Genomic DNA, 27,414 nt, shown 5'->3' on the forward strand with positions numbered 1-27,414 from the left:
AATCGCTGTCTATGGAGGGGTTAGAGAGCTGTCGGATTTAATCAAAAATATCCTAATTTGTGTTCCGAATGAAAATAATGTAATTTATTACTCACCCTCATGCCGTTCCAAACCTGTAAGACATCCGTTCATCTTCAAAACAGAAATTAAGATATTTTTGTTGAAATCCGAAGGCTCCGTGAGGCCTCCATAGGGAGCAAAGCAATTTACACTCTCAAGATCCATTAATGTACTAAAAACATATTTAAATCAGTCCATGTGAGTACAGTGGTTCAATATTAATATTATAAAGCAACGATAATATTTTTGGTGCGCCAAAAAAACGAAATAACGACTTGTATAGTGATAACCGATTTCAAAACACTACTCTATGAAGCTTCGGAGCGTATAATAGGTTTCTTATTATATTGTTGATAATGAATAGATTGAAGAATACTAAGAAAGTTAATGTCTTACTTTAAAAAAATTAATTGGGGGGAGGGTAGTGAATGATGAAAGCTCAGAGAGGGTTAAAGGTGTGCTATAAATGAATAGTCCTCTTAAATGACGGTTGAGATGGTATTCACTCTTGAAACTGATGAGAAGCTTAGAGCCAGAAACACTATTCAATACGTCATTATGACTTAACAAGCAGATACCACTAAAACCTGTTTGAATGTGGATAATGTATTGGTCTGAAAATGTATATTGTGGCAAGCCTAGTATGAAATGGTGCATAGTTTTGTACAGTGGGAAACGCATTATAATTACTGAGTTTGAAAGGGTTTAGAAAAGATTTAGAATTCAAACACAATTCACAATCATTTAATGGCTGTTTGTCTCCCTGACTTTATAAAAATCACTGACAATTTTGCACACATGATTCTCGTAACTCATAGACTTCTGCAATCAATCGGTGGAATTCATAGATTGATCGGCATTTATACTTGAACAAAATGGCACAACAATTTGACAGGCAAATATCCATTTTGTAATGTCGTGACAATTACTGATGTGGGTACCTTCTTACAAATAGACAGATATTTAAATGCAGAAATGCTTACATTGTCCCTGGTGTGTTTGGCACTTTATACACAATTCTTTCAGTGTAATAGAGATGTTCATGAGTGTAAATGGTGTCATTGAGTCCTTCGAGACCCTATTCAACACCATTTCAAAAGATCGAGAGTCCTTTTCTTTTCTTGAAAATACCTCTGAGAATTCAATGTTCTGGATTCCAAGTGAATATTTCATATCTGTGTATTATCCATAAGGTGTTTGATCTTTTGGGATGACGTTTCCCCCAAGTGAAAATAGTTCTTTACATATTGCGTTGTTCCTGAAACACTGTCGTTTTCTCTAGTTTTATTCTAAAATAGTTCAGTGACCTGGGCTCAAGACAGCAATATAACTCCTCATATGAAACACAACTGGGAGACATGGAACAACATGATGGAACAGATAAGAACGCTGCCTTTGGTATTGGTAACAAATAACGGTTATTAAAAAAAGTGTTTGAGCCAAGAAAAAAGCTTATTGTTAGCCTTAAATATAATTAATATACAATTCATGACATTTTGTAAATTATTTCAGTAGTATGCAATATGGCTACATTTTTTCTTTAGAGTTTGTATGACAGACATTCAACACAAAGTAAATGCTGCTCAATGCCTTGTGCAATATCAGTGTAGTCAAAACTAGTTCTTCACTGCTTCAAAATGACATTTTCAAAAATAACAATAACAAATAATCCTTATAATACATACAGTACTCTTGTCTTGACTAGTAGAAATTAAACTTGGGTGAAAACATACATATGGAAAAAGCAGGGCTGCAAATACTTAAATAATTGATTCAATCTGTAGAAATTCCACATCTTGTCTAATGTGCAAATTAAATGGAAAAAATGCAGGCAAAATGCAGTTTCAAATACTATACAAAGGCTACAATATATTGTTCAGATTAAAAAGAATAATAACAAAAACCTGTTTACATTTTGAAAAGCTGCAGAACTGTTTAAATAACTAAAGTATAAATAATATTAAAGTACATTTGAAATCATAAATTGGTCATACATTTCAAAAGTTTGAGCTTGGGAAGGATTTTTTGTTTAGTTTTTTGTGCCTACCAAGGCTCCATTTTATTTGATCAAAACAGTGAAAACAGCAATATTATGAAATGATCACACATGTGTATATATATACCGGTTCAAATGATCAGCTAATTAAAAGTATTGTTAAAGTACATTTCTTTAATAAAAAAAAAAAAAACACCCTATGAATGGTAGTGTATATTTGCTTGTTTGTGTTAAAGGTGACAAAATGAAATATTAGCAGATATACACAGTAATATACTGTCTTTCTCTTCCAAAACGGCATACAATCATTTGCTGTTAGGACATTTTTTGTACAATGAAAAATGCTTGCAATTAATTTCTTCAAATGGCATATTAAAACTGAATATAATATTAATTGGGCTCACAATTAAGGTGAAACTTGAGCTTAAGTCAGGTAGGAACACAATAAGGTAATATAGGTAGCTATATCATGTTGTTGGTGATAAAACAACAAATTTATGTTGTAAAAATGTCGTTGCTGTTGGCAGAAACGTCATATTTAGAAAAAAGAAAAAAAAATGAAACCGTTGGTATTGTGGCTTTATATATGGTCAGACACTTGCATGTATCTTTATAATAACATTTTATGAAAATCAAGCTCACATTGTCATTCCCTGGCCAAAAACGTTGTAACTCTTGCATTTATGCATTTTGTCCGCCTCTGGAACAGCCGTATCTGAGGCAGCCAATTCCTCTGGGGGGTTGGTTCTGTCTGTGGTAGGAGTGCTGCGGTTGTGGATGCCGGTGGAGATCTGAGCGGTGCAGGCAATAGTATTACTGTGGACTCTACGGTTGAGCTGGATGACTGTGGTCTTGGAGGGCATGGACGAGTGACCGTTCTGCATCAAACTCCTCTGACAGCAGAATAAGATGCGGAAACACCTGTAGAACTTTGGACAAAAAGAGACACTTGAGAGCTGACACATACTGTCAACATTCACAAAAATGTAAAGGCTTTTCAAACGGAGTATGGATTTATACTGAAAAATGTTTGGCCTGAAAAGGTTTTAAAAGAAAACAGTTTTTTTTGCAGTGTATGTTAAATTAAGGTGCACTCACACTAGCAAAAAAAGGTCTTGCATGGAGCACCATTCACACAGAAATTCCTTTTTCTGTTAGTCAAATATGCGAGACCAACTTAAACACGGACGAAATCTTGCACCATAGGATCATGTAGATTCCTATTCTTGGTATGAATAGTCTTAGTGTGACTTAATTTTCTGCTGTGATTAGTCATTTTGTCTTGTTGATATTGGTGTGAATAGATGGCCTTAAAGTCAACACGAAATCAGATTTCATTTCGTATATACATTATAATAATGGGGAAAAATCTAATTTTGTTCAAAAGTAATTTTGCAGGAAATGATGCAAGTAAATGGGTTGTGAACACTATTTCATGTTGACTTTTACGGATACGTGGTGTTGCCATAGACAATAAATTAATTAATTTGGTAAACAAATATAAACATTTATTTATACATCACACAACTATTTACAACACAAAAGAGGTTGGCTTCGCTTAAGTTCTGTCTCCGGATTTTGTTGCTTTTAAGAAAAAAGGTTTAGGTTCGTCACCTTCTCCATTCCTCTTCGACATTTTTACCACTAAAGTTACTACTCGCAAATCCGTGTTTTATTTTTTTTGGGGGGGGGGGGGGGGGGTGGCAGATATATTTCAGGGCTCAGTGCTAAGGATTTTTTTCAGGGGTTAAAATTTTTACTTGCCCTGCCAGAATTTTCACTGGCCCCACCACAAAAAAAACTGATAAATAAAATAAAATAGGCCTAGTGTTGTTTTTGAGCCATGTAAAGTTAATAAGGTTATGACTCTAAAAACTAATATCCTAACTCTAGGATTTTCTAAATCCTCAAAAAAAAATGGTATATTGTTAAAGACAGTCAGTAATAAAATAAGAACAAATAATCAAATTACGAGCAAAAGCAAAAATAAATACAGCAGAACAAACATATACAAATTAAATAAAGAGTTATTTTCATGTAGGTCTAAACTAGATTGTCAGGTACAAAAATAGCAGACATGGGGACTTGTGACTTGGACTCGAGTCGACTCGAGTCTCTATTTTTATGACTTGTGACTTGACTTGACAAAAAATTAAATACTTGAGACTTGACTCGGACTTGGAAGTTAAAGACTCGGGACTTGACTTGACTTGAGACACGATGACTTGAATGACTTGAGTGTTAATCACATCATGTTTTCAGTTTGAATATAAAATATATAAAAAAAAATTTAAATAAAGTTGACCCAGCTGGAGCGCAGGCTGAGAATAGCGTTTTCATGACTGGATCACGACACTATCATCAGTCATGCCCTCTCGTACGCACACCACGCCCACTTAGATCAGATATCACATCAACATGACAGCCGGAGGGGTACCGAGGGTCATCGCTTTCGGCTTCAACAATTATTCGCAAGATGGCAAAAGACGAACAGCGTTGCAAGACATGCAACATAAAAATCACAGACAGCCAGACGACAACCTCCAATTTTGTCCGTCATTTGAAGAGCCATTCTGCCCAGTAAGTGCTTGTCAATTTGTTAATGTTATCTGGTTAGTTGGTAGTTAGCTAATGTAATAATAGCTAAAGTAGCCACTAGCCACGTTACTAGTGTCTGTAAATATTAAACTGCAAAATGCTCCTGCATGTTCTGCGTCTGTGTGGATGACGGGCGCCGCGCGCGCACTCGCTCTTGTAGTCTCTGCTGTGTGTAGTCTCTGCAGACACGAACGCATAAACCGTCACTTCATGAGAATTTACCGTTTCATTTGAGAAAACTGTGTGCGTCTCATTCAGCTCCTGGTTCAGTAGTCAGGGCACTGATCAGGACACAAGTCAATGGGACTGAACTAGGGAGCTGATTGAGACGCGCACCCACTGTCATATCATGAACACAGACACTCAAAGGTATTCAATTCACGGCAACCCATCAAAATAAAAGTTCGGTTTAACGTGAAGAAATTGACTACAGATTGTAGCCTACAGTAAATTTAGCTACATCTCTATGTAATAATAATACATCTCTACTAATAATAATAATTATGAAATAAATAATACTAATTATATAATTATTAATGGTTGCTTATTTTTCACTTGATCTTTCATTTATAAACAATGTTTACTTTTAAACAGCATACAGCCTTTACATGTTTATGTATTATTTACTTATGATTATCATCATAAATAATAAACATTGATTTACATTGAATAAAATGTTTAAAATAATTTGCTGTGGTACCAAAATTGGTACAGAGTACCGTCAAATTTTAATGGTATTGGTACCGACTACTGGAACTACTACTACACTCTTTCAGGTGTAAAACAGTTCGGATAGTTGTTAATATGAGAATTATGATGCATTATTTAAGAGTTTTATATAACATGAGTAGCTCTCTGTGACTTTCATTTTTAAAAAGTAGCTCTCAAATGAAAAAAGGTTGGAGACCCTTGCTGTTATTTGTTTTATGGACTTAATGTTGAAAATTTAAAACATTTTACATTTAAATTTAAAACACTGTTGGCAGAAGTGAAAAATTAATATTTTTATGAAGTTACAATTTAGTTTGATTCCATGGTGTATTTTACTGAACATGAGTATTTACAATGCAAATCCAAATTATTGTAATTTACTGACAGTTACTTATATCTTGTATTTTCACTTTATTAAAGGGGGGGTGAAATGCTGTTTCATGCATACTGATCTTTTTGCACTGTTAAAGACTTTGATCCCCATGCTAAACATGGACACAGTTTCAAAAGCTAAGGTGGACGTTTGATGGGAGTATTTCTTTGCCAAAATTAGTTATTCCTGTTAGTCATAAGTTTCGGAAAGTTTTTTTCGATCATGGGTCCGCTTGACGTCAACAGGGCGGAATTTCCTTGTATGGGCCGTACGGACAATTCTACCGGAAGAGCGCGCGCGCGAGAGAGAGAGAGAGAGAGAGAGAGAGAGCGCGTGAAAGCAATAGGCTACGCCCATCAAAGCGCTGGCTCGTAGCCAAATAACCCCGCGTTAAGGCAAAAGTGGATGGAATTTGCTTTTCCGGATTTTCAAATCGCCTAATACTGAAGGATGGAGCGGTCCCAACGATAAAGGTCCCAACGTTGGAACCGCAGGCAGTGAGTAAGACTGCTTCAAATGTCTGTTTTTGCCTATGCCCATCAAGTAGCCCAAACATGACCACGTATTGATCAATGGAGCATGCGATGTATAGTGTGTACATTTGTTTAGCTGGCCACCATATGTGTATGTTTGTGTATTGTAAAAGCACTCCAAACAACAATACACAAAGAATGGGGAAATATGTTGAACTAAATAAGCGCGCTTCTTCATTCAAATGCGCTACTATTCCATGTCTTTCTATGTAAACACTAGCCTGACGCGCAAAACCAGTCCGCTTACTACAAATCATGTCTACACAAACCACGCGTAACACACACACACACACACACACACACACACACACACACACACACGATATAATTAAAGTATAAATGTGTAAATAACACAAGCCGCTAAGCATATTATATAGTTAGTGTAACTTATACCACATAGAGATGTCCTGCTCTAGTCTTTTTTGCTGCTGCTCCTGTTCAACTTCAGCCTCTGGGTCTGATTCCGGATCATAGATGTATTGCTGTATCTGATTAAAAGCCATTTTTTATGTTGAATAAAGTTTTTTCCCGCTTTTAGGGATGACGCAGCTTTCAGACGCACTCAACACAGTAACAGCGGCGCGCGCTCGACATTCTTTAGCTCCGCCCACACGATACGCCCCCAGACTTTTCGGAGATATGCAGGATGCAATGCTACTCTATAGGTACTCAAGATTGACATGAGACTGACTGAAACTGAGTGCCCCCCCCCCCCCCCCCCTTTAAGATCAGATTCTGCAGGTAAAATTACAATAATAAGCTGACTTGACTTGACCTACTACAGGACTTGACTTGACTTGACATAGCCTGTGACTTGACTTGACTTGCCCAAGAAAAAAATACTTGGGACTTGCTTGAGACTTGAAGGTTCAGACTTGAGACTTACTTGAGACTTGCACATGTGTGACTTGGTCCCATCTCTGAAAAATAGTAATCAAATGTAAAATATCACTGCATAAAATTGTCACTGCATATAAATATAGATTAAAAGTTATTCAGTGAGTGAAATTTTTTTTTTTTTTGTCTTTTGTTATCTCTATATTTATATAGCCAATGACGATATTTTCCGTCTTTCACTGTTATACGGTAGGGGGCGCTGTAGCGCATTTCCTGCACGAGAACAGAATCTCCTGATCAAAACAGCCGAAGAAGCAGGAACGTGCGCTACCATAAGCAGATGCATATGTAAAATAACGCGATCATCAACATTAAACAGCATATAAATCACAACTGCCTAATGTTATTGAATGAAATGTCAACCCAGGGTGAGTTATAGGACTGTGAAGCTTTGGGGTGTTGATGGACTCGATCTACAACATCTGTGTTTTGTTCATCGTTCGGCCGTAACGTTAGTCTTTTACAAAAACCTGATTCTCATCTTTATGCTCAAAATAATGCTTTTTCATGAAACTTGCAACATTCAAGTGTTGATTAAAAAAAATAATGTATGAAGCTGGAATAAAACAGTGGGTCTGTTCTTTCTTTTGATATATTGCATGTTTAGTGGGCCATGAAACTTGTGAAAATGACCATAAATGCTGACGGTGACTGGCAAATTTCATGTTTACATTCATTTAAAAGACCTAACCGACTATGTTTACGATGATACTCAACAAGAGAGTCATTTTTATATAATTTTGTGTGAATATTCGCGCGCTGTGAGACGCGTGGCCGTGCGTGTGTGTGTTGTTGCTGCGCCTCGCGAGTATCAAACTGAGAGACACTTTCTCTTCTATGAGCGCTTGAATATTTAAATTGGCAAGGCTTAAACATGCGCAAATTATCAGTTTCCGTGAAGATGCAGCTCTGGCCCGAGTGTCTTTCACGCTGGCACTGAACCATCGGGCAATTCTTATTGTCAACCGTAATTTTTGTCATTCATTCAGGGGGGGCGGGGGGGCGTTTTGGGAGGGCGGGGCGCCCCCCCCCCCCCCCCCCCAAAAAAAACAATTGTAGGGGAAACACTGGAATGGAACATTTGTGACAAATTCTACTTCTCAAATGAACATTTTGTCTGCTTGGTCTCTACTTTTATCATTCACTGACTGTCACAGTTCGAGTTTGTGAGCTAGTGATTGACCGCTATGGGTTTTCCCTAGTGGCTAAGAGTCTTTCGCTGTTGAATTGGACCAGATGTTGACTTTGACATTGCATGACCGTTTCCTCTTGTATATAATATATATATTCATATTTACCAGAAACTATGGTAAAATTAAAAATGTTGCATCAGGTCAAAATGTACATTTGCAGAGAGAGAAAAATATCACAGATAATTTGCATCTGTTTACAATTCACATTTTATTAATACATTAAGTAAGTATGTAAAATACTTGTAAATAAAAAAAACTTGTATATAATAAACCCTACAAATGTGTGCTTTTTTTATTTTATTTTTTAGTTCCCATTATTTCACAAAAAATCCTTTTTAAAGGGGTAGTCATGAATTGCTCACCCTCATGGCGTTCCAAACCCATAAGACTTTTGTTTATACTCAGAACACAAATTAAGATTTTTTTGAGTGATTAATGTCCCTCAATTGGCAGCTACGCACCTACCACTTTGACGTTTCAAAAAGGTCATAAGGAGATCGTAAAACTAATTCATATGAATTGAGCAGTTTAGTAAATTTTCTGAAGAGACTCAATCGCTTTATATGATGAACAGATTGAATTTAGGGTTTTATTCACTTATAATCATTCATCAACACATCAGTTGTGGTAAATGGAAGCTCAAGCATGTTCTCTTGACGTCTGAGAACCAATGAGGTTCATTCTCATGTTAAGCCCCGTTTCCACTGAAATTACCCTAAACAATTTGTACCAGGAACTTTTTTTACAGGAACTTTTTTCCCCCCAGGCCTGCTACTGTCTGCGCTTCCACTGCGGTCTAAAGTACCGTGAAGATTAGGCGAATTAGTCCAGTGATGTAGGACTGCACGCGGTGCTCCTCCCTGTCAGCAACGGACAATTATAATTTTTGTGCGATACTGTCTGCAACAACGACAAGTATGGAGGAGATGCAAGCAGCGCTGCTTTTGCTAGTTATGTATTGGTTTACAAAATATGTAATTAACAAAATGGCGGAAAAGAGACGACCACTGATACTAAAGCGTATTCTGAAAGCTCGTAAAGCTAGATTTAAAAGAAGACAACGTATTATCAGCTACTACGGACATTGACCGTACGATTGCTGAGACAACGGACAGAAAGAGCAAGACTGATATTTACTGAACGCAGAACGAACCTCGCAAGACTTTTAAAAATGCCGGTTGAAATAAAATGCTGCGTGAGCTCAACCAATCAGCATGTTCAGCGCCCAAGTCCCACCCCCGAAAGCTCCGAAACTTTGAAAAAGTACTACCTCGCGAGCAGGGCCGTTTGGAGGGGGAAATATTTACCTGGAACTTCATTTAGACCCTGATTCCTGCGGTCGAAACACACAGAGTACCACCCCAAAGTTCCTAGTTCCTGGGTTAAGTTCCTGCGATGGAAACGCGGCTTCAAGCAGAACTTTTGACCTTCCGTAAGAACCAATGAGGTTCATTCACTTTCATTCCCACTGTTTTTCTCTTCCCATCAAGCCTAATCTTATGTAATCCTATGTGGTTGTGTGTGGTCTGCTTTGTTAATATCTAGTTGTGTGTTCTTTTCAGGCGTCCTACTGATGATGTCCTTATGTGAAGAGGTCCACGTGTACGAGTACATTCCTTCACTACGGCAGACGGATCTTTGCCACTACCACGAACGCTACTTTGACGCCGCCTGCACCTTGGGTGCATATCACCCCCTACTCTACGAGAAGATGCTCATCCAGCGCATGAACGTCGGCTCAGAGGAAGACCTGAAACGCAAAGGCAAGGTGACGCTCCCCGGTTTCAAGAAAGTCCACTGCGAGCCCTGAACAGAAAGATGCAATAACAGACTTTGTAAAACAGAAGAGATCTACAGACTTAACGCAGAACCACGCCAAGCCGGCTCAGAATGGGCCGTGTTATGTAGACTATGGATGGTGTTCTGCAAAACCTTCTGCTGTAGTTCAACTCAAAGCATTTCCTGAGCCTACGCGTAAATAAAGATGGTCAGAACAGCAATAGACATCGCAAGAAAAGCTTCTTTTTTTCCTTTTTTGGATCTTGGTGTTGAAAGCCATCAAAAAATGTTTTTTCTATGTAATGATTTTAATCGAAACTCTGTTTTTCACAGGGTTGGAAGCATTAGCAGTCATAGACACTGAAAGCTACACTGTCAAAAGCAAACATTCACTCAGTGTTTTAGCACAAATTTGTTTTAACTAAAAATGAGCTTTATCGATCTGTCCATAGATTTTTTTTCTAACGTACTGACAGATTTAAAGCTTCTCGCCATAACGTGATTGTTTTTTTCCTCTCTTTTTTTGTAAATTAGGTGTTGTTTTTCTGCTGTAATATACATTGTGCCACATTCACAAGAATGTTTTGCTCTTCCCGAACGTCTCTTAACTGTGGTAAATGAATCAATAGTTTTTAGAGTACTTACATGTACCTGTTATTGTACAAATTGACTAAAGGAGTTTTTGAATGTGACCCTGGTTCATTTGAATTCTCTTCTAGTCGTTTTATACTTTGTCAAGACAGGCGGTTTACAGAAAATCGAGTAATTGATGTTGAATCAGGATTTGATTGCTTGTACTATGGACTCATCGTAGCCCTGTAAATCTTATCTGGGACTTTAAGGCTGCTGACAATATAACAAGTGCGGTGGTGATACAAGTTGTTAAATCTAAAACAAGGTTTTTAATGTCTTGTAGCCTCTAAAATCAAGAGACTCCCGCTGGAGTTTTCTTTAAAAGCGAATGACTTGCCAGAGCATCTTTTGCGTTGTCTTCTCTTAAATGTACAGTTGTTCATTTGAAGCATTTCACTTTGTGGTGCGACTTTTCTACAGATGGTAAAACTTGAAGGTTTGTTATTTACTCGTGTGCATTGTTTCAATGTGTGCCATTTTAATTAAAACAGAACACTTTCGCAAGCTGATTTTTCTGTAGATCTGGTGAGGAGAGCTAACTTCTGTTTTAATCGTGTTGTATATTGTAGACGTAAACTAGTAATTGGTGATTTCACTCAGGAGCTCACGAGACTCTCACCAGGGTGAAATACTTCATCTTCCTTCTAGTCCTATGGTAGGCTGAGGTTGTAAAGCAAATATTTGACCTTTACTCTGTCCTGTTTCCCCATGTTGGGGGGATTGTAGATGTAGAGAAACTGAAGAGTGACTTTTTTTTACTGTTGAATACTAAAATAGGTTTGGATGTAAAATTCCATGATGGGTTTAGAGCTTCTGAACCTGCAGTGTATCATCTTCTCTATATGACTTATTGTTGGAGCCGGCCGTGGTTGTTGGGCATGTGTCACACTCACCTCCAGTCTGTAATTAAATTGTTTTTTTGTTTTTTTTGGCCTTTTCTCCACTTTTTATTGACAGGGTAGTGGAGAGGACAGGAAATGACTGGGAGGAGAGCATGTACACTATCGTTTCAAAGTTTGGGGTCAGTCAGATTTTTAAAGAAGTCTCTTAAACTCACCAAGGTGGAATTTATAAGATCAAAAATACAGTAAGAGCTGTAATATTGTGAAGTATTTAAAATAACTGTTTTCTTTATTTAAAAAAAATGTTATTTATTCCTGTCATGACAAAGCTGAGTTTTTAGCAGCCGTTCCTATTGTCATCGATGTTGAAATCAGTTGTACAAATTTTCGTAGAAACAAGATATCGTTTTTCCCTGATTCTTTGATAATTTCTTTTGAAATTGAAAGGGCTGGTTCACACAGAACACGTTTTGCGGTGGAAATGGGGGGAAAGACGCAAGAGTTATTTGCTAGTTTCAGCCTGACGCAGATGTCATTTTCATGTCCTGCACCACATTGTTTAAATAACAAATGCATTTGCACCCATTTGTGCGGCCATGGGTGTGCTGGTCTGAAAATGAGGTGTGTTCAGGCGCATTGTTGGCGCGTTGCTATTTTAAGGCAACTGAAAAACGACTGCGTCATTGACCAACTGAAACCTGGTCTAAAGTCAAATAGCGCAGTATTTTTTGTGTTATTTAAAGAGCGTGTTAGTAATATGTGCCTATAGGTGGGTGCACAACGCGTGTACACTCTGCTTATTACACACACAGGGATGCGCAGCAGCACACAAACATTTTTAAATATGAAAAATTAAAGGATTAAAATGTAAAGGACTATCATTGTGTACATGAATATAAAAATGGCTACATGTCATAATGGATAGTCATTGTATCAGAATTAGCCTGCCTATTTGCAGTAATGACAAGCAAGCAGGCATCATTGGCGAGCAGATACGTTTCCTCGCTAGGGAATCATTCCGTTTTCCGCTTGCAAATTCCGCCATGTAAATAGCGAATCCGCCATGGCCCAAACGCAACTGGCTTTTAAAGGGAATGGGAGATGATTGCACGTTATGCCCAAAACACAGCCATTACTCATTAAGAGAATAGGGACAACCCTTTTAGACCATGCGCCGGGCGCGCCCATTTTTCTCATCGTTAAACTAGTAAAAGTGTATTCGGACACGCCCTAACTTCGTTAAAATAGGGCCCTATGGGTCAGACCGTCCCTCTAGCATGTTTCGCATAGAAAAACACTTTTTTTAAATTTTATTTTTTATTTATATACAAATAAAAAGTCACTGACCCCAAACTTTTGGAGAATGGTATACGTTAACCATTAGGCCAAGGCTCTCCTAGATGATTTTTTTTTTATTCTACGTGATGGCCAAATGGTCACGTGACCTTATAGAGGGACTAAAACTCTGCCTTCTACTTTCTCTTTAGTCTTTTAGCACCCTGTGATCAGAGGCAGAGTCGTATGTCCTTCCTCTGTGAATGTTTTCCTAAGCCTTTAACAAGGTGTTTTAGCGGCATAAACTCTGTCTCTCGCAGAGAAGAGACAATGTGACTGGAGATATGACCGTTTAAAAAGTATTATTTGAAGTGTTTTCTGTAAATTGTTTTTTTTTTTATGTCATGGGGTGATATGACTACTTTTGGGGAAGAGGGTGGGAGGGTGGGTTGGGGTGTACAATACTGTGCACAGAGCATGTGATAGAAAACGGGGCTTGTTAGTATTCATAGTAATACCTTAACATTAGGATTTAGCCTGTAATGGGAAATATGAGCTGGGTCTCTAGGTTTTAGCTTTTGATCTTTTTGACCTTTTATTACAGAAAACAGGAAATGCAGGTGATATATATATTTTTTGTTGTTCACTGGTGAACCTCAATGTTGTGTCATATATGTGCACAGTGCGATTTCCTGAGTTTGTGTGTGTGAGAATGTTTGAATGGTAATGTATCTGTGGTGCTGTGTATCTGTGCCAACTTTCCTTAATTTAATTGACGTTTTCCGTTCTTCTCTACCTTTCCTTTTCATAAATGTCCTTTTTGTACCGTACTTTCAATTTTCTTTATTTTTGTAATTCAGCACCACACAGCCTTTTTTCTTTTTCTTTCCTGCTACTACTGTATGTTATATCTGTGAAAGTATTGATATTTAGACTGTAAATATCTGCAATTGTCTGTTACAGGCCAGTTCACTTTCAAAAGCCATAGGATGTTTTATAATGTTAATTTCTCCATATGTTAATACACATTTGTCATTTGAATTTTTAAACCACTACTTGTTTGTGTATTTTTGACCATTTGTTTCTATAATAAAAGCTTGACCTTTACTTGACCCAGTAACATATGGTGTGTGCTACTTGTCTGTTTCTTGTCCCTATCTATCCAGATTTGAAACTCAAGTAATCGCAAAATGTATCATGGTTAATTCATTTAATATATGAATACTTAGTTTCTGAGTATCAAAATGGTCTATACTTATTTTTTTATGGAATATTGCAGTATTTATGCTCTATGATTTATCAGTGTTCATCTTTTCTTTTTTCATTTGCCCTCATAATCTTTAATCAAATTAACTTCCCCTCCCACTTGCAGCAACAGCTCTTCTCTAATGATGTGTTTACTGGCATGGGGGCGGGATCAACCTGTCACTCACATGACATCACATCAATAGCAAACCACAACCAAACCCTCAATTCACAATGGACAAAGTCAAATCCCGCCCTACATTTTTTTTGTTTCTTGTTCGAGAAGACATACATCACAATAGAGAAGAAAAATCAGAACTTCCGTTTCACACCAACTTTGATTTTAAAAAAAGTGTGAAAACAAGCAGCTTTCTCATAATTACAGCGTTTTATACATTCAAGGCCTAATTACTTTGTATGAATTGGATATGATTTAGTTTGTGCTCTTACCTGTTTGTTCATCAGGATGTATATTAGCGGGTTGATGACTGTGCTGCTCTTGGCGAGGAGAGAGGGAACCACGCTGGCCACGGGTGAGATGATACCTGGCCGGCCAAATGTAGCCATCATGGCCACGACACCATACGGCATCCAGCACAACAGATAACACACCACGGTGGTGATGACCATGAACAAAACATGGTATTCCCGTTTCCGCGCTGCTGTCTTGCGTATCTTCCCTACCTGAGAAAGAGACAGACACAGGGACACTTATGTGCGAGGTGACGCGTTTGTAAAAAAAAAAAAAAAAAAGAATTGGCAATTTTAAAAATGCCGTTTCTAAATTTTAACATTTTCTTAATGGCCCTTTGTCAATTCATCTGTGTGCATTATTCCAGATAAAACGAAAACATTTCTTAATTTATATAAAAATGTCTTGTACCACAGGGCTGTTGAATGTTTTATTCTGATTGGTTGACGAACATTCTAAGGTGTGCAATAGAATGCCGCAGGGATGATGTATTAGTAGGCCATAACCTGGAACCATGTTACCATTTTAGCACTTCCAGATCCATCCTCCAATAGTGTTTTTTTTTTTTTTTTTTTTTTTCCTAAAATAAGGTATGTGTTAATTTTGTGCATACCCTCTTTTGTTTTTTTTGTTGAGGGAACCAGGGTCATGGTAACTTCCTGGTCTAGAGTGACGCAGGGATGACATGAACCTGGAAGACTAATGGAAAAGAGGTTCCCTCAAGATTTTCTTATGGGTTTTCATAATGGGTTTTTCAAAGTATGAGTATGATGTAAACTAAACACACATGTTCTTATCTAGTTACTTATAAGAAATACCTAATACTAAACATAACTATAAAAATATTATTTTTGGGGTGAGTTTAATTTACATTGTACATCAAAACATCCAACTATTGTCAAGTTACACTATACTGCAAAAAGTTTTGGGCCGCCTGCCTTTACATGCACATGAACTTTAATGACATCCCATTCTTAATCTGTAGGGTTTAATATGGAGTTGGCCAACCCTTTGCAGCTATAACAGCTTTAACTCTTCTGGGAAGGCTTTCCACAAGGTTTAGGAGTGTGTTTATTGGAATGTTTGACCATTCTTCTAGAAGCGCATTTGTGAGATCAGTCACTGGTGTTGGACGAGAAGGCCTGGCTTACAGTCTCCGCTCTAATTCACCCCAAAGGTTATCTATCGGGTTGAGGTCAGGACTCTGTGCAGGCCAGTCAAGTTCCTCCACACCAAACTTGCTCATCCATGTCTTTATGGACCTTGCTTTGTGCACTGGAGAGCAGTCATGTTGGAACAGGAAGGGGCCATCCCCGACATTTTCCCACAATGTTGGGAGCATGCAATTGTCCAAAATGTCTTGGTATGCTGAAGCATTTCCAAGAAATTAGTTCCTTTCACTTGATTTAAAGGGCCAAGCCCTACCCCTGAAAAACAACCCCATTCTTTCATTAATGTTTGTAGAAGCAGTCTGCATTCCTAGGTGCTTGATACACCTGTGACCATGGAAGTGATTGGACAACCTGAATTCAATGATTTGGAGGGGTGTCCCAATACTTTTGGCAATATAGTGCATATTTACCACAGACCTTATTTTACTCATAATTTGAAAACCCCCATTATAAAAACCTATAGGAAATCTTAAGGGAACCACTGGTGAATTAATGTTCTGGTATTGACGTCACGACTGCAGCACTCTTATTATTTCCCAGTAAATGCACAGCTATGAAGTTCCCGGTCTGTTGTCAGTATCAAAGTTCCATATCACTTTGGCAGTGTTATTTCAGTTATTTTAAAGACCTAAGCAATTAGTTTTACACTTGTTGAATGTTCTGTTATAAGTGAAAGGCATTATGAATGTCATTTCATGGTGAATTTAAAGAGAGGTTTGTGAGTTGTATTGCAAAATACACATGCTTTACTACTGAATGATAAATTGTGAATGTGTACTTTTTTTTTAGATTGCACAGCATGGGGAAGAGGTAAATAACATTGTTATTCTATTTGTATTTGTATGGCCAGGCAGTAGTATCATTATGATGGCCAACGTACAATAACTGAGAAACAATAACCTTACATTTATGAAGTACGGATTTCATTATGACACTGTGGGTGGCAGTGAAAGTAAGTACTTATTTTTCTTTAACACTGTCCTTCACGAGGACGCTTCATGAAATGAGGTATGGTCCTTACCAATGTTCAAAGTGCACCCTGAAGCCAGCCTGAAAAGTGCTGTATAAACCACAACCTTCAATTCAAACAGTAATTTTAATTTACATTTTATAATAAGCAGGGAGATGAATGGATAAAACAACATTGGGGGGGGGGGGGTGTATGACAGTATAACAGGCAAACAGAATGATTAAAGTATTACTAATATCCCTTCTGTGATTTATTTTCAGTTCCCTATCTGTTAGTCACTTCGACGTTGTGTGACATTTCAGAAAAGTCCAATGAGAATTGGCGAGTGGAATTTGCATGCCAGCCATTCCCTCGAACATACGGGTATAAAAGGAGGCTGCTGTGTTCCACTCATTTAGCTTTGTTATTCTGAGCCTGTAGATGCATCTCTTGTGGAAGCAAATCTACGAATCCGCTCATCTCTTCAGTGTTGCCCGGATCCTGTAGCACATTGCAGCTGTCTCTCTTCATACAATGCACAGATACAGTAAGTGCAGGGAGTTCCCCAGTATGTTTCAGTGGCAGACTACAAGCGTCAATTTCCCTCTAAAAGAGCTGCATGGCAGATCACGTCTTTTTAATGGTGTCTTTCTATCCATGCCCTTCTGGGTTTGGCCAGTTTCTCTCTCCTTCAGAAAGCCACGATCGCGGTCTTGAAGGCCTGGGTCGTACTCACTCCAAGACAGCGTTTGTGGATGGTTCATGTTCTCATTGTGAGTATGTTGCGGTCGTGACTCTCGTACATTTCACCTTAGCCTCTTCCTGTCCTAATCCTTCTACACCCAGGCTGCGGGGTGTGAGTACTGTGGACGATCTGGGGGGTTACAATGGAAGAGCTTATCTTCTTTGTGAGCCCCAAATGAGAAATTGAGTTATCAACCGTAGCATCGGAGGGTAGGTTCATGCCTTCTGAGGCAGATGACTTGCCTGGGCTCCCTCCCTCGGGTGTGGTGGCCCAGTCTAAGACTGACACCAAGTTGGCTAACGTGCTTGCCCGGGCAGCCATGAGCATTGGGCTGGAGTGGGCTCCTCCACCCTGTCCTGAGCATTCACGGTTGGACGATTGGTTCTAGGGTTCGGAGCGCGACGCACCGCCACATCCCTCCCTAGTTCCTTTCTTCTCAGAAGAGCATGAGGAGAGCAGAAGCCGTGGAAGGCACCTATTTTGCACATCTGCCTGCAAAACGCTTCAACCTAGAGGAATCTTCAAAGGCTTCCATCCAGGGCATGTAACTTTACCTCGTCTCTGACGGAGGGGGGCTTACAATGGAGCTGGTCTGATCGCCTCCGCATTGCATACGATGGCCATCCTGCAAGCCGGCAGCTCAACCCCAGCAGGGGTGATTTCGCAGGAAAGTGGCACCGCCTGCCTGTTGCAAAGAACCCTCGCAAGGCTTTGAAGTGGCCCTGAGATGAGCTACCCAAGGAAGGAGGAGAGACAGCTGACCTGCTCGCCCCAGAACTGGGCATGGGCCTCATTCCCAGTCGAGGGACGGGAGGAGATTTTTTGTTTGTTTTATACTAATCCAAGTGCAAAATAATAGATCTGAAACAAAAAAAAATTATTCAGGGCTGTAAATAAACACTTAATTTGAATGTGAACAAAGGGTTTATGCGCATCTTACGACAACAACACCTCTTGCAGGCAAATTAAATAGCCTTCACAAATGACTTGTTGCCATATGAAGCCAGTCTAGTCTTGATGTATAATAGACTGCATAACAGGATTCAGCCTCACTGCCAAGACCTTTTCTACTTTTTTGTAAAAATTTCAGCAGACGTATCTTTACCTTTATTTGTGTTCAACCGTGATAATAGCCTGCAACATAGTTGGTGCTAATACGTTTTACTCAAATATTTCAGTGAAAATTTCTTTCAAATTTGGGGATAGTTTGTGTAAAAACGTTTTGTAAAATTCAAATATAAATCCATTGGGGCCAGGTGATTTTACACTTTTCATTTGTTTAACAGCTTGTTCAATCTCCACTGCTGATATGGATTGTTCCAGACTGACGTAACCATTCTTTCTTTTTTTTCATGCCTGCACTATATGAAATTATTTGACCTCTTAAAAGGCCTTTATAGTCTCTCAGAGGTTACAGTGTGCCATACCTGGCATGCAGTTTGAAAGAAAGTAATCTATATGATTAGATAAGAAATCAATAAACTTCTCATCTGCCAATAATCTAGAGTTGAATCTCTACATACCCCTTGATGGTATGTTATATCATCCCTACAGGACTATGGTCAAAAAATACAATACACGTGTATTCACTTGATCTTAGTAATAGTAACAGTCTCTTGTCTATAAAGATTAAGTCAATCCCTGAATAGAAATTATGAGCTGCAGAAAAAAAGAATATTGCCTCGATGTTGGGTTCTTATATTTGCATGCATCAACCATACCGTAAATTGGCAGAAACTCATTTGACACATTGAGCTGATTTACTACGTGCCCCAAATGTAGCTTTGGGTCAGTCCAGCACTGGGTAAAGTATACAATTAAATCTCCTCCCTAAAAAAAGTTGGTGACTTTCAAGATTCGGAAAGTATCCAAAAAGGTCACTGAAAAAATGTACATTGTCCCAGAGAAAATTATAATAATACATAGAAAGATAGAAAGAACAACTTGAGAGGGCCTCTGAGGAGGCTGCTAGCACTACCAGTTCACATATCCTTAAATGTCACTAACCCCACAGACTTAGGGACAGATTTACTAAACAGGGCACATTAGCATGAGAGTTCAATTCTACAAAAGCGCAAATGGGAGTGGACAGTTCTGACGACGAGTAAATTAAAGAAAACAGATGCAGCCGGATCATTTCCATAATGACCAACGCAATCTACCAAGAGCAGCACAAATTAACGTCTGGTTTAAGACATGCTTTTTTTTGGCCTGTAAAAAAAGGCAAAGCCCTGTTATTCTTAGATCTTAAGCGTGTTTTAGGAACAAGCAGCAAGTTTGATTGTGAGGAGCGCAGTCTGCAATTAGGAGTATAGGGATGTAACAATGAATTAAATATTAAATAATGTGGTGCCAGGCCGTGCAATGATTTTTCTGTGAGCATCATAATCTTGAAATCAACTCGGAACCTGACTGGGAGCCAATGTAGGGATTCAAAAACTGAAGTAATATCACCTTGCATGATCCCTTCAAATACTCTCCTCCCATAAATGTTGCGTCTGAAAGGGAAACTCCTACAAATGCATACAAGGTCAGCTGCAAAAAAAAACCTCCGTCCACCCCTTTTCAGCGCTAATTTCTCACTATGTGTCTTAAGTAAATCCTGACAGTAGTTTTTTAATGCCAAAAGTGGGTTTGCGCTGGAACAAGCTGTTGGCTCATAACGTCTAAATTATCATTAACAAAATAGTAACATTATCACAAACTGCATTTCTCTTATTTACAGGGAAAATATTTAATTCTAGAGATAGAAAGAATGTATCTTAAGAGTGTGCTACATTCAACAGACATAATCTTCTTCAAATGTTGAGTATCATAACCAATAAGAAGCAACCAAGCAATATAGTCAAACTCACCATGCATTAATTAGCAGTTTGCCATAGGTTATAACGTTTGCATTATGGCTTCAGAATGTCTCTCACAAAGTCCATAGCCTGCTTTGGACCTTTTAATCTCTGCCTCATTCCATCTTTCGCAGTGATTCTCAGCAGGGTAGAACAGGCCATAGGATACACCCTCACAGCATCTGAGTAGTCCGTGTACCTTGTTGAAGGCTGATTGCTGTCTCATGACCTTTTGGCTGTAGTCTGGCTGAAGATGTATTTTTTCTCCAGATCTCCATTTTCCGCATGGCTTTATTAAGCAATAATTCCCTCTTCCAAAAATAGTGACATTTCACTATAATTGCCCTTGCTGGTTGATCATCTTCTGGTCTTGATCTCAAGGTCCTGTGTGACTGATCTATCACAGGAGCATTATCCAGCAGGAACGAGCCCTTAAGCAGCGCAGATATGAAGTTGGGAATATGCTTTCCCTCCTCCCATCTCTCCTTCACTCCCATACTGCGTAAATTGCAGCGGCGAGTTCTAGCCTCTAGATCATATTTTTTTTATTCTAGTATAGCGACATCTTGTTTAAGTTTTGCCACTTCCTGCTGTAGAGTTCTTCCACCATCCGAATGCCCACTCTCTGCTTCTTCCACCAAGAGCACACAAGTTTCAAGTGTGGCCATTCTCAAGCAGTCCCAAACTCTCATTGCGCCTTTGTTCTGCTTTACACTGAATCCACCGTCACGCTCTCCATCATCTGGTTTGCTGCATATGGGCATATTCAATGAACCTCCAAATTGGGCACTTGTTTATTCGAACTGTCCTTAAACCTCTGGGGTACTTCGGGTCAAAAATGACCCGAAGCGTTTTATAAAAAAAATTAAAAAATCGTAGCTTCATCGGAATGGTCCGAAACTTGGTGACTTTATTGGTACTTGGTACATGAACACCCCCAAAAATGGGGACAGGATTTGAAAAGTCTAAGTGGTCGTAAAAAAAATAGTCACACTCAGGACCTTCAGGTCAAAAATGACCCCCATAGGAAATGATTGGGAAACTGGCAAAAATTTGAAAATAGTTTTTTTGTGCATACAATCTACAAATCAGCCAGGATGCAGAAAAAAAGGACTCAACAGTGAAGGGGTGAATCTCTAAAACATCAAGAGTGCAAAACAGACAAAAAAACTCACACACACAAAAGCACAATTAGCTTTTGGAATGGCACGCGTTCATTTGTGTGTGCGTGTGTTTTTGTGTGTGTATGTGTGAGATTTTTTGTCTGTTTAGCACTCTTGATGTTTTAGACATTTCCTATGGGGGTCATTTTTGACCCGAAGGTCCTGAGTGTGACTATTTTTTTTTTACGACCACTTAGACTTTTCAAATCCTGTCCCCAATTTTTTGGGGTGTTCATATACCAAGTACCAATAAAGTCACCAAGTTCCGGACCATTCCGATGAAGCTACGATTTAAAAAAAAAAAAAAAAAAAAACGCAAGATCCACTATAGTGGTAAAAATGTGCTATTGCGTGATAAAAATGCTCAATGTGTCCACCGGATGGCACCGATCTCATTTAAAAAATTGCTTTCTTGAGGCCTAGGCTTGACTCTAAAATGAAATTCAGCTTTAATAAAAAATAACAAAAATTATATATATATATATATATATATAATATATATATACATTTTTTAATATATTCAATGGGAAAAAATGGGTCATAATTATTGCATATATATTAATTATAAATCATAAAATTATCTCAAAACACCAAAAAAGAAAAGAAAAACAATATTATTTAACAAAAATATATTTCATTGATTTTACTCAAATCATTTTATCTTTATCCCGCCCTCCGGGTGACCCATAAATGAAGTACCCCAGAGGGTTAAAACAGTCTCACCTCTTTTAATTATCTGAAATCCCCTTAATCTGGTTGAGAATGCATTTGTGTTTAATTAAATATATACAGTTCAGGATCAGAGACTAGCCAAACACATCTTCACATGTTGTCATCCAAACAACAGGGGACCCCTAGTGTCAGTCTCGATACAACGTCTCGTTCCCTCCATCAGGGAACGGGGTTATAGCAGTAACGAGACCTGTTCCAGAGCGCTCTGGACCTCAGACTGGGGCGAAGGTTCGTCTTCCAACAGGACAACGACCCTAAGCACACAGCCAAAATAAAAGGAGTGGCTACGGGACAACTCTGTGAATGTCCTTGAGTGCCCCAGCCTGAGCCCAGAACCCAATTGAACATCTCTGGAGAGATCTGAAAATGGCTGCGCACCGATGCTCCCCATCCAACTTGATGGAGCTTTAGAGGTCCTGCAAAGAAGAATGGGAGAAACTGCACAAAAATAGGTGTGCCAAGTTTCTAGCATCACGTTTAAGACTTTAAGGCTGTAATTGGTGCCAAAGGTGCTTCAACAAAGCATTGAGCAAAGGTTGTGAATACTTATGTACATGTGATTTTTCTTAGTTTTTTTTTTAAATTTTGAATACATTTGCAAAGATTTCAAACAAACCTCTTTCACGTTGTCATTATGGGGGTATTGTTTGTAGAATTTTGAGGAAAATAATTAACTGAATCCATTTTGGAATAAGGCTGTAACATCACAAAATGTGGAAAAAGTGAAGCGCTGTGAATATTTTCTGGATGCACTGTACTTACATCCAAACACCCCAACACAGCAACAGAATGAATAAGAACATGAAACTTGTTAACGGTTTTCACAGTTTAAGCTGTTTAATGTTCAAGACACCTGGGTAAATTTAAGCAAATGTTTAAATATCCATCATTGAAAAGAAGCAAACCGTTCACACACACTTACAGAACTCCCGTGATTGACAACTTTAGTAACACTTGCTTTGTGTAATTGTGCAGCTGGGACAAAATCAGTCTGTTTGTTCCATGTGATTGTCTCCTTTACCAAGAGACATTAAACTCTTCACCAGTTATCGATCTCTGCTGTCCGAGATAGGGTGAAGAAAAAAGGGAAGGTGTAGAAACTAAATGAGGCGGAATGGATCAGCCGTGTTCCAAAGAGAGTCACAACTGAAGGAAAGTACAGAGACAGCACTGGAATGGGTAAGTATTTGAGCCAAATACTGTTCAAAAGTGTGAGGTTGATATGTTTATTTATTTATTTATTTTTATTATAGCCTACTTTTAATCAGCACAGATGCATTAAATTGCTCAAAAATATCAGTACTGACATTTATAATGTAACAAAAGTTTTATATTTCAAATACATGTCGTACATAAGACATTCTACCTAGCATCAATTGTCTTCTGGATCAAGCTGAGATAGAACATATTTGTCATTGAATCTTTTTAAATATTTATTTTCATGTAACAAATGTCCAATGAAGACAAGCTTTCAGAACCCAATTGCAGTTTATTTAAATAATAACTAACATGACAATGTCCAAACATGACCAAACTAAACAAAGACTTGACTTGAACAGACTTGACCTGACTCGAACTGGCTTGACTTGACTTGACACTCACTAAACAGCAGGTTACACAAACAAGACTCAACAAAGACCATGGCAAACATGAGGGCTAAAACACACAAGACCAATGACAAGACAAGACACATCTGTGAACAATGATTAAACTATAGGCTTGTTCGACTTCACCCAGCGATTCGCAGACCGATCAGCGGCTGACTTGAAGCAGTGCATCCCGGTTAGAAATTTTGTCCGACTTGAGACAGCGCCGACGCCACGTGACAGTGACGTATGTCAACAAAGTGCCGCGAGAGCGATTCGAGAGCAGCTGGCTAAAGGTGTGTTCGACATCGGCTGCGGCCGGATGCAACTGATCGGCGAGAGTAGCCGCGTGCAGACGGGGAGGAGCTGCAAACGGAGACGTGAAGTCAGACACTTTCTGCGTCCTGTAGTGACGCTCGCGCTGCGTTTGCATACTTTATCACAGCTGAAGTGAAATAAATGCAATATTTGGCAATGCACAGAGGTTTCAGAGACATTATTGTAATACTTTATGCACTGCTTAATACAGCATGTGTTTGTACAAGAATAAAGTTCAACATATAAGCCTACACTATCAATGAAGTGGGGTCTACGTTTTTATCAGTTTTATTTTTATAAACATGACAACATAAACGCGATCGCTGTCTACATGAAAGGTTTTACTGTTATAAAAAACAGATTTGTGCGCATTACTGGAGCTGAAGGTTTTAGATTAAACACGAAACACGTGATCGCTGTCATGCGGAGAATCTGGCCAATCGTGGAACAGCCGTGTCATCATCAGAGTCCGTGCAGCCTCCTGCAGCCGCTCTAGAGAAACTGCACCGGCTGTATTAGCCGGCTGCTCTTGAATCGCTCTCGCGGCACTTTGTTGACATACGTCACTGTCACGTGGCGTCGGCGCTGCCTCAAGTCGGACAAAATTTCTAACCGGCATGCACTGCTTCAAGTCAGCCGCCGATTGGTCTGCACATCGCTGGGTGAAGTCGAACAAGCCTTAGAGTGCCGAAGTTATGACGTTACTTTGTAGGCCAAAACGCGGAAGTGAGTTAGCATTTTAGCACTTCCGGTTCCCTCGCCCTAAAGTCTATGGGTTTTTTGAATGGGTTTTTGCTAAATCGCCTGAAATAAGGTCTGTGGTTAACAAAGCCTCTAAATATTTTCACGTTTTGATCTATGACATAAAACACATTAGTTAAAACCTGCTTGTGATTTTTTTTAAACTTTATTGTGTCTTACAAACGGTGGTTGCTAACAAGTTGCTAAAAGGGACTAAATCCTTTGGCTGGGACTTTAGACGTCATCGTGACAAACAGGAAATCTCTCACTAGCATGCGTTTCAGCCTCACTTATGAAGAACTTATGTGGAGTGAATAAATCGCGCTATTTATGTTTGAACATTTTGAGTTTACTTGCTTCATTCGCGTGGGACATTCACTGCACAACAGACACGAATTTGCGTCATGGGAGGGGCTTCTGCCAGCGGCTCGTCTCGTTGAGAAATGGTTGACATGGGCTGTGTTTACACATCTTTTTTTGTTAAAATCTACTGTTAATGTGTGACAACGTAGTTTTAAGACTTTTTCAGGTGATAATGTAGTTGTTTAAAGCTCAAATCTGTGGTTTATTTATAAGAAGAGTGCCTATTTTAACATTTTATCTGACGTTTTCGGAGTTGTGAGCTCCAGTGGATCAGCGGCGCTCCGGGCTTGTTTACCCGGCGAGAGTAGACTTTCCTCGGCTAGTCCTTCTGCCGTCTGCCGCTGGCTCTGATGTCTCTGTGGCGCCTCCAGCTATAATTCGTCTTGTGTAGATGTAACGGCCAATCTTTGGTCTCATGGATCTATAATTTGTCTATAAAATCATTTAGGCTGAGGGCAAAGTGAAATTTCATTACTTTTTTATTTTTAGGCTATAACTTTACGTTGCCGTTGTAGCCGACTAGCACTGACTCTGAATGTTTGACTGAATTGTTTGCTTTATTTCATGTATAGCTTATTATACCATTTACTTATACTTTTGTATTATTGATCATACATAAACTTGCATTTAACAAAAAGAGACTGGGTTGTGTTTCATGTCATTTAATGTTATCACAGTGATAATCATATTGTCTGAAAAAACATTAACAAAAGATAAAAAATCTCAGAGAGGCACGCATAAACAAAATTAGTTACTAACATTTTTGGAAAAAACGATTGGGCAATATTTCTCATGAAAAAGTGGATAAGTGTTCATACACAGCGCAGATCATAATGAGCGAGCGTGCTTTTTAAATAAAGTTTGAGGAAGCTTGATGATGACGTTGATCCGCGACCATGGTGTGGTCTGTAGTCCGTTTATAGCCTACCGCTAGCATTTTATATCTGACGGTTTTATTTAGGCTTCAAAATGTATACATTTTGGATTAACTTGTAAAGATTATCTTGATAGACAAAACGTGTAAGGGTCATAACATTTTGTTGAACACAGATCTTATTTTTTGCGATTTTCCAAAAGTCTATGGGGAAAATGCATGGCTTTTCAATCGAGGGAACCCATGCGCCGCTAACTTCCGGTTTGTCCTAGAAAGTGACGTCATAACTTCGGCACTCTATACAGCCGGTGCAGTTTGCACGGACTCTGATGACGACACAGCTGTTCCACGATTGGCCAGATTCACCGCATGACAGCGATCACGTGTGTTTTGTGTTTATTCTAAAACCTTCAGTTCCACTAATGCGCACAAATCTGTATTTTATGACCGTAAAAGAGTCATTCCACGAAACCGGTACGATTTGGACTTACACATTTTGAAATTTTTTACCAAAATGTATTACTTTTCTGAACACCCCACAATATAATGACATGTTTAACTTGCAGAAAAATATATTTTCCCATCTCAGGCATCAAATCCCTATTATTATTGGTTACTTTTTCAAGATATGGGCGCTATTAATCCTCAACCCCGTTATGGACACTATGGGAGCTCTCTGAATGCAATTATAAAATGTATTTGTAATGAAATCAACATTTTCCTATTAATCAAATGTCCCTCACACTAATTCAGTAATTGAAAATATAAAAGTCGCATAAAATGTCATACTTTTACTATACTAAAGCCTGAAATGGGCCCTTTTTGTGACAGGAACCTCATCATTTTTTATCAAAGATGCATCTTAACTTCAGAATTTTTACTAAAATCAGTATTGTTATGATTACTCTGAACATTTCCGATTGAGTTCAACAAAAATGTATTTACTTTTTTATACACTTAAAGAAAAAAAGAAAGAAAATGTAGGTGTGACGGGGTTGAGACTGGGGTAACGGGGTTGAATATGGTAACGGAGTTGAAGAGACAAATACAGTTTGACATATAAATAGTTACTCAGTTACTCAAATTCAATTAAATATTTTCTTCAAACACTATTTCATTATGTAACCAAGAAAGATAACACAACAGATATAAACTGCAATTGAACTGAGTTTTATTAACCCAACTGCAGGAAAACAATAAATGTACACAATAACATAGAATAAAATCACAATGTATGATTTTTTAACTATTTATTTGTATGATACAGCTGCAAATAAGTATTTGAACACCTGAGAAAATCAATGTTAATATTTGGTACAGT

At 38.5% G+C, this 27,414-nt stretch overlaps 2 protein-coding genes across 2 annotated transcripts in view; one reads left to right on the plus strand and one right to left on the minus strand.

The window, feature by feature from the left end:
* st6gal2a (ST6 beta-galactosamide alpha-2,6-sialyltranferase 2a) overlaps positions 1-12,462 on the plus strand; it is a 99,875-nt gene extending 87,413 nt beyond the window's left edge. The window contains exon 6 of the mRNA XM_079821024.1: positions 9,924-12,462. Coding sequence (XP_079677150.1) covers positions 9,924-10,171 — 248 coding nt within the window. The 3' untranslated portion in view covers positions 10,172-12,462. The remainder of the gene's footprint in view (positions 1-9,923) is intronic.
* tmtops2b (teleost multiple tissue opsin 2b) overlaps positions 789-27,414 on the minus strand; it is an 89,859-nt gene continuing 63,233 nt past the window's right edge. The window contains exons 3-4 of the mRNA XM_079821029.1: positions 14,586-14,819; positions 789-2,985 (exon numbers count right to left, since the gene is read on the minus strand). Of these exons, the coding sequence (XP_079677155.1) occupies positions 2,695-2,985; positions 14,586-14,819 (525 nt within the window). The 3' untranslated portion in view covers positions 789-2,694. The remainder of the gene's footprint in view (positions 2,986-14,585; positions 14,820-27,414) is intronic.

This window comes from Gobio gobio (genome assembly GCF_949357685.1).
Source record: "Gobio gobio genome assembly, chromosome: 7".
Lineage (NCBI taxonomy): Eukaryota > Metazoa > Chordata > Actinopteri > Cypriniformes > Gobionidae > Gobio > Gobio gobio.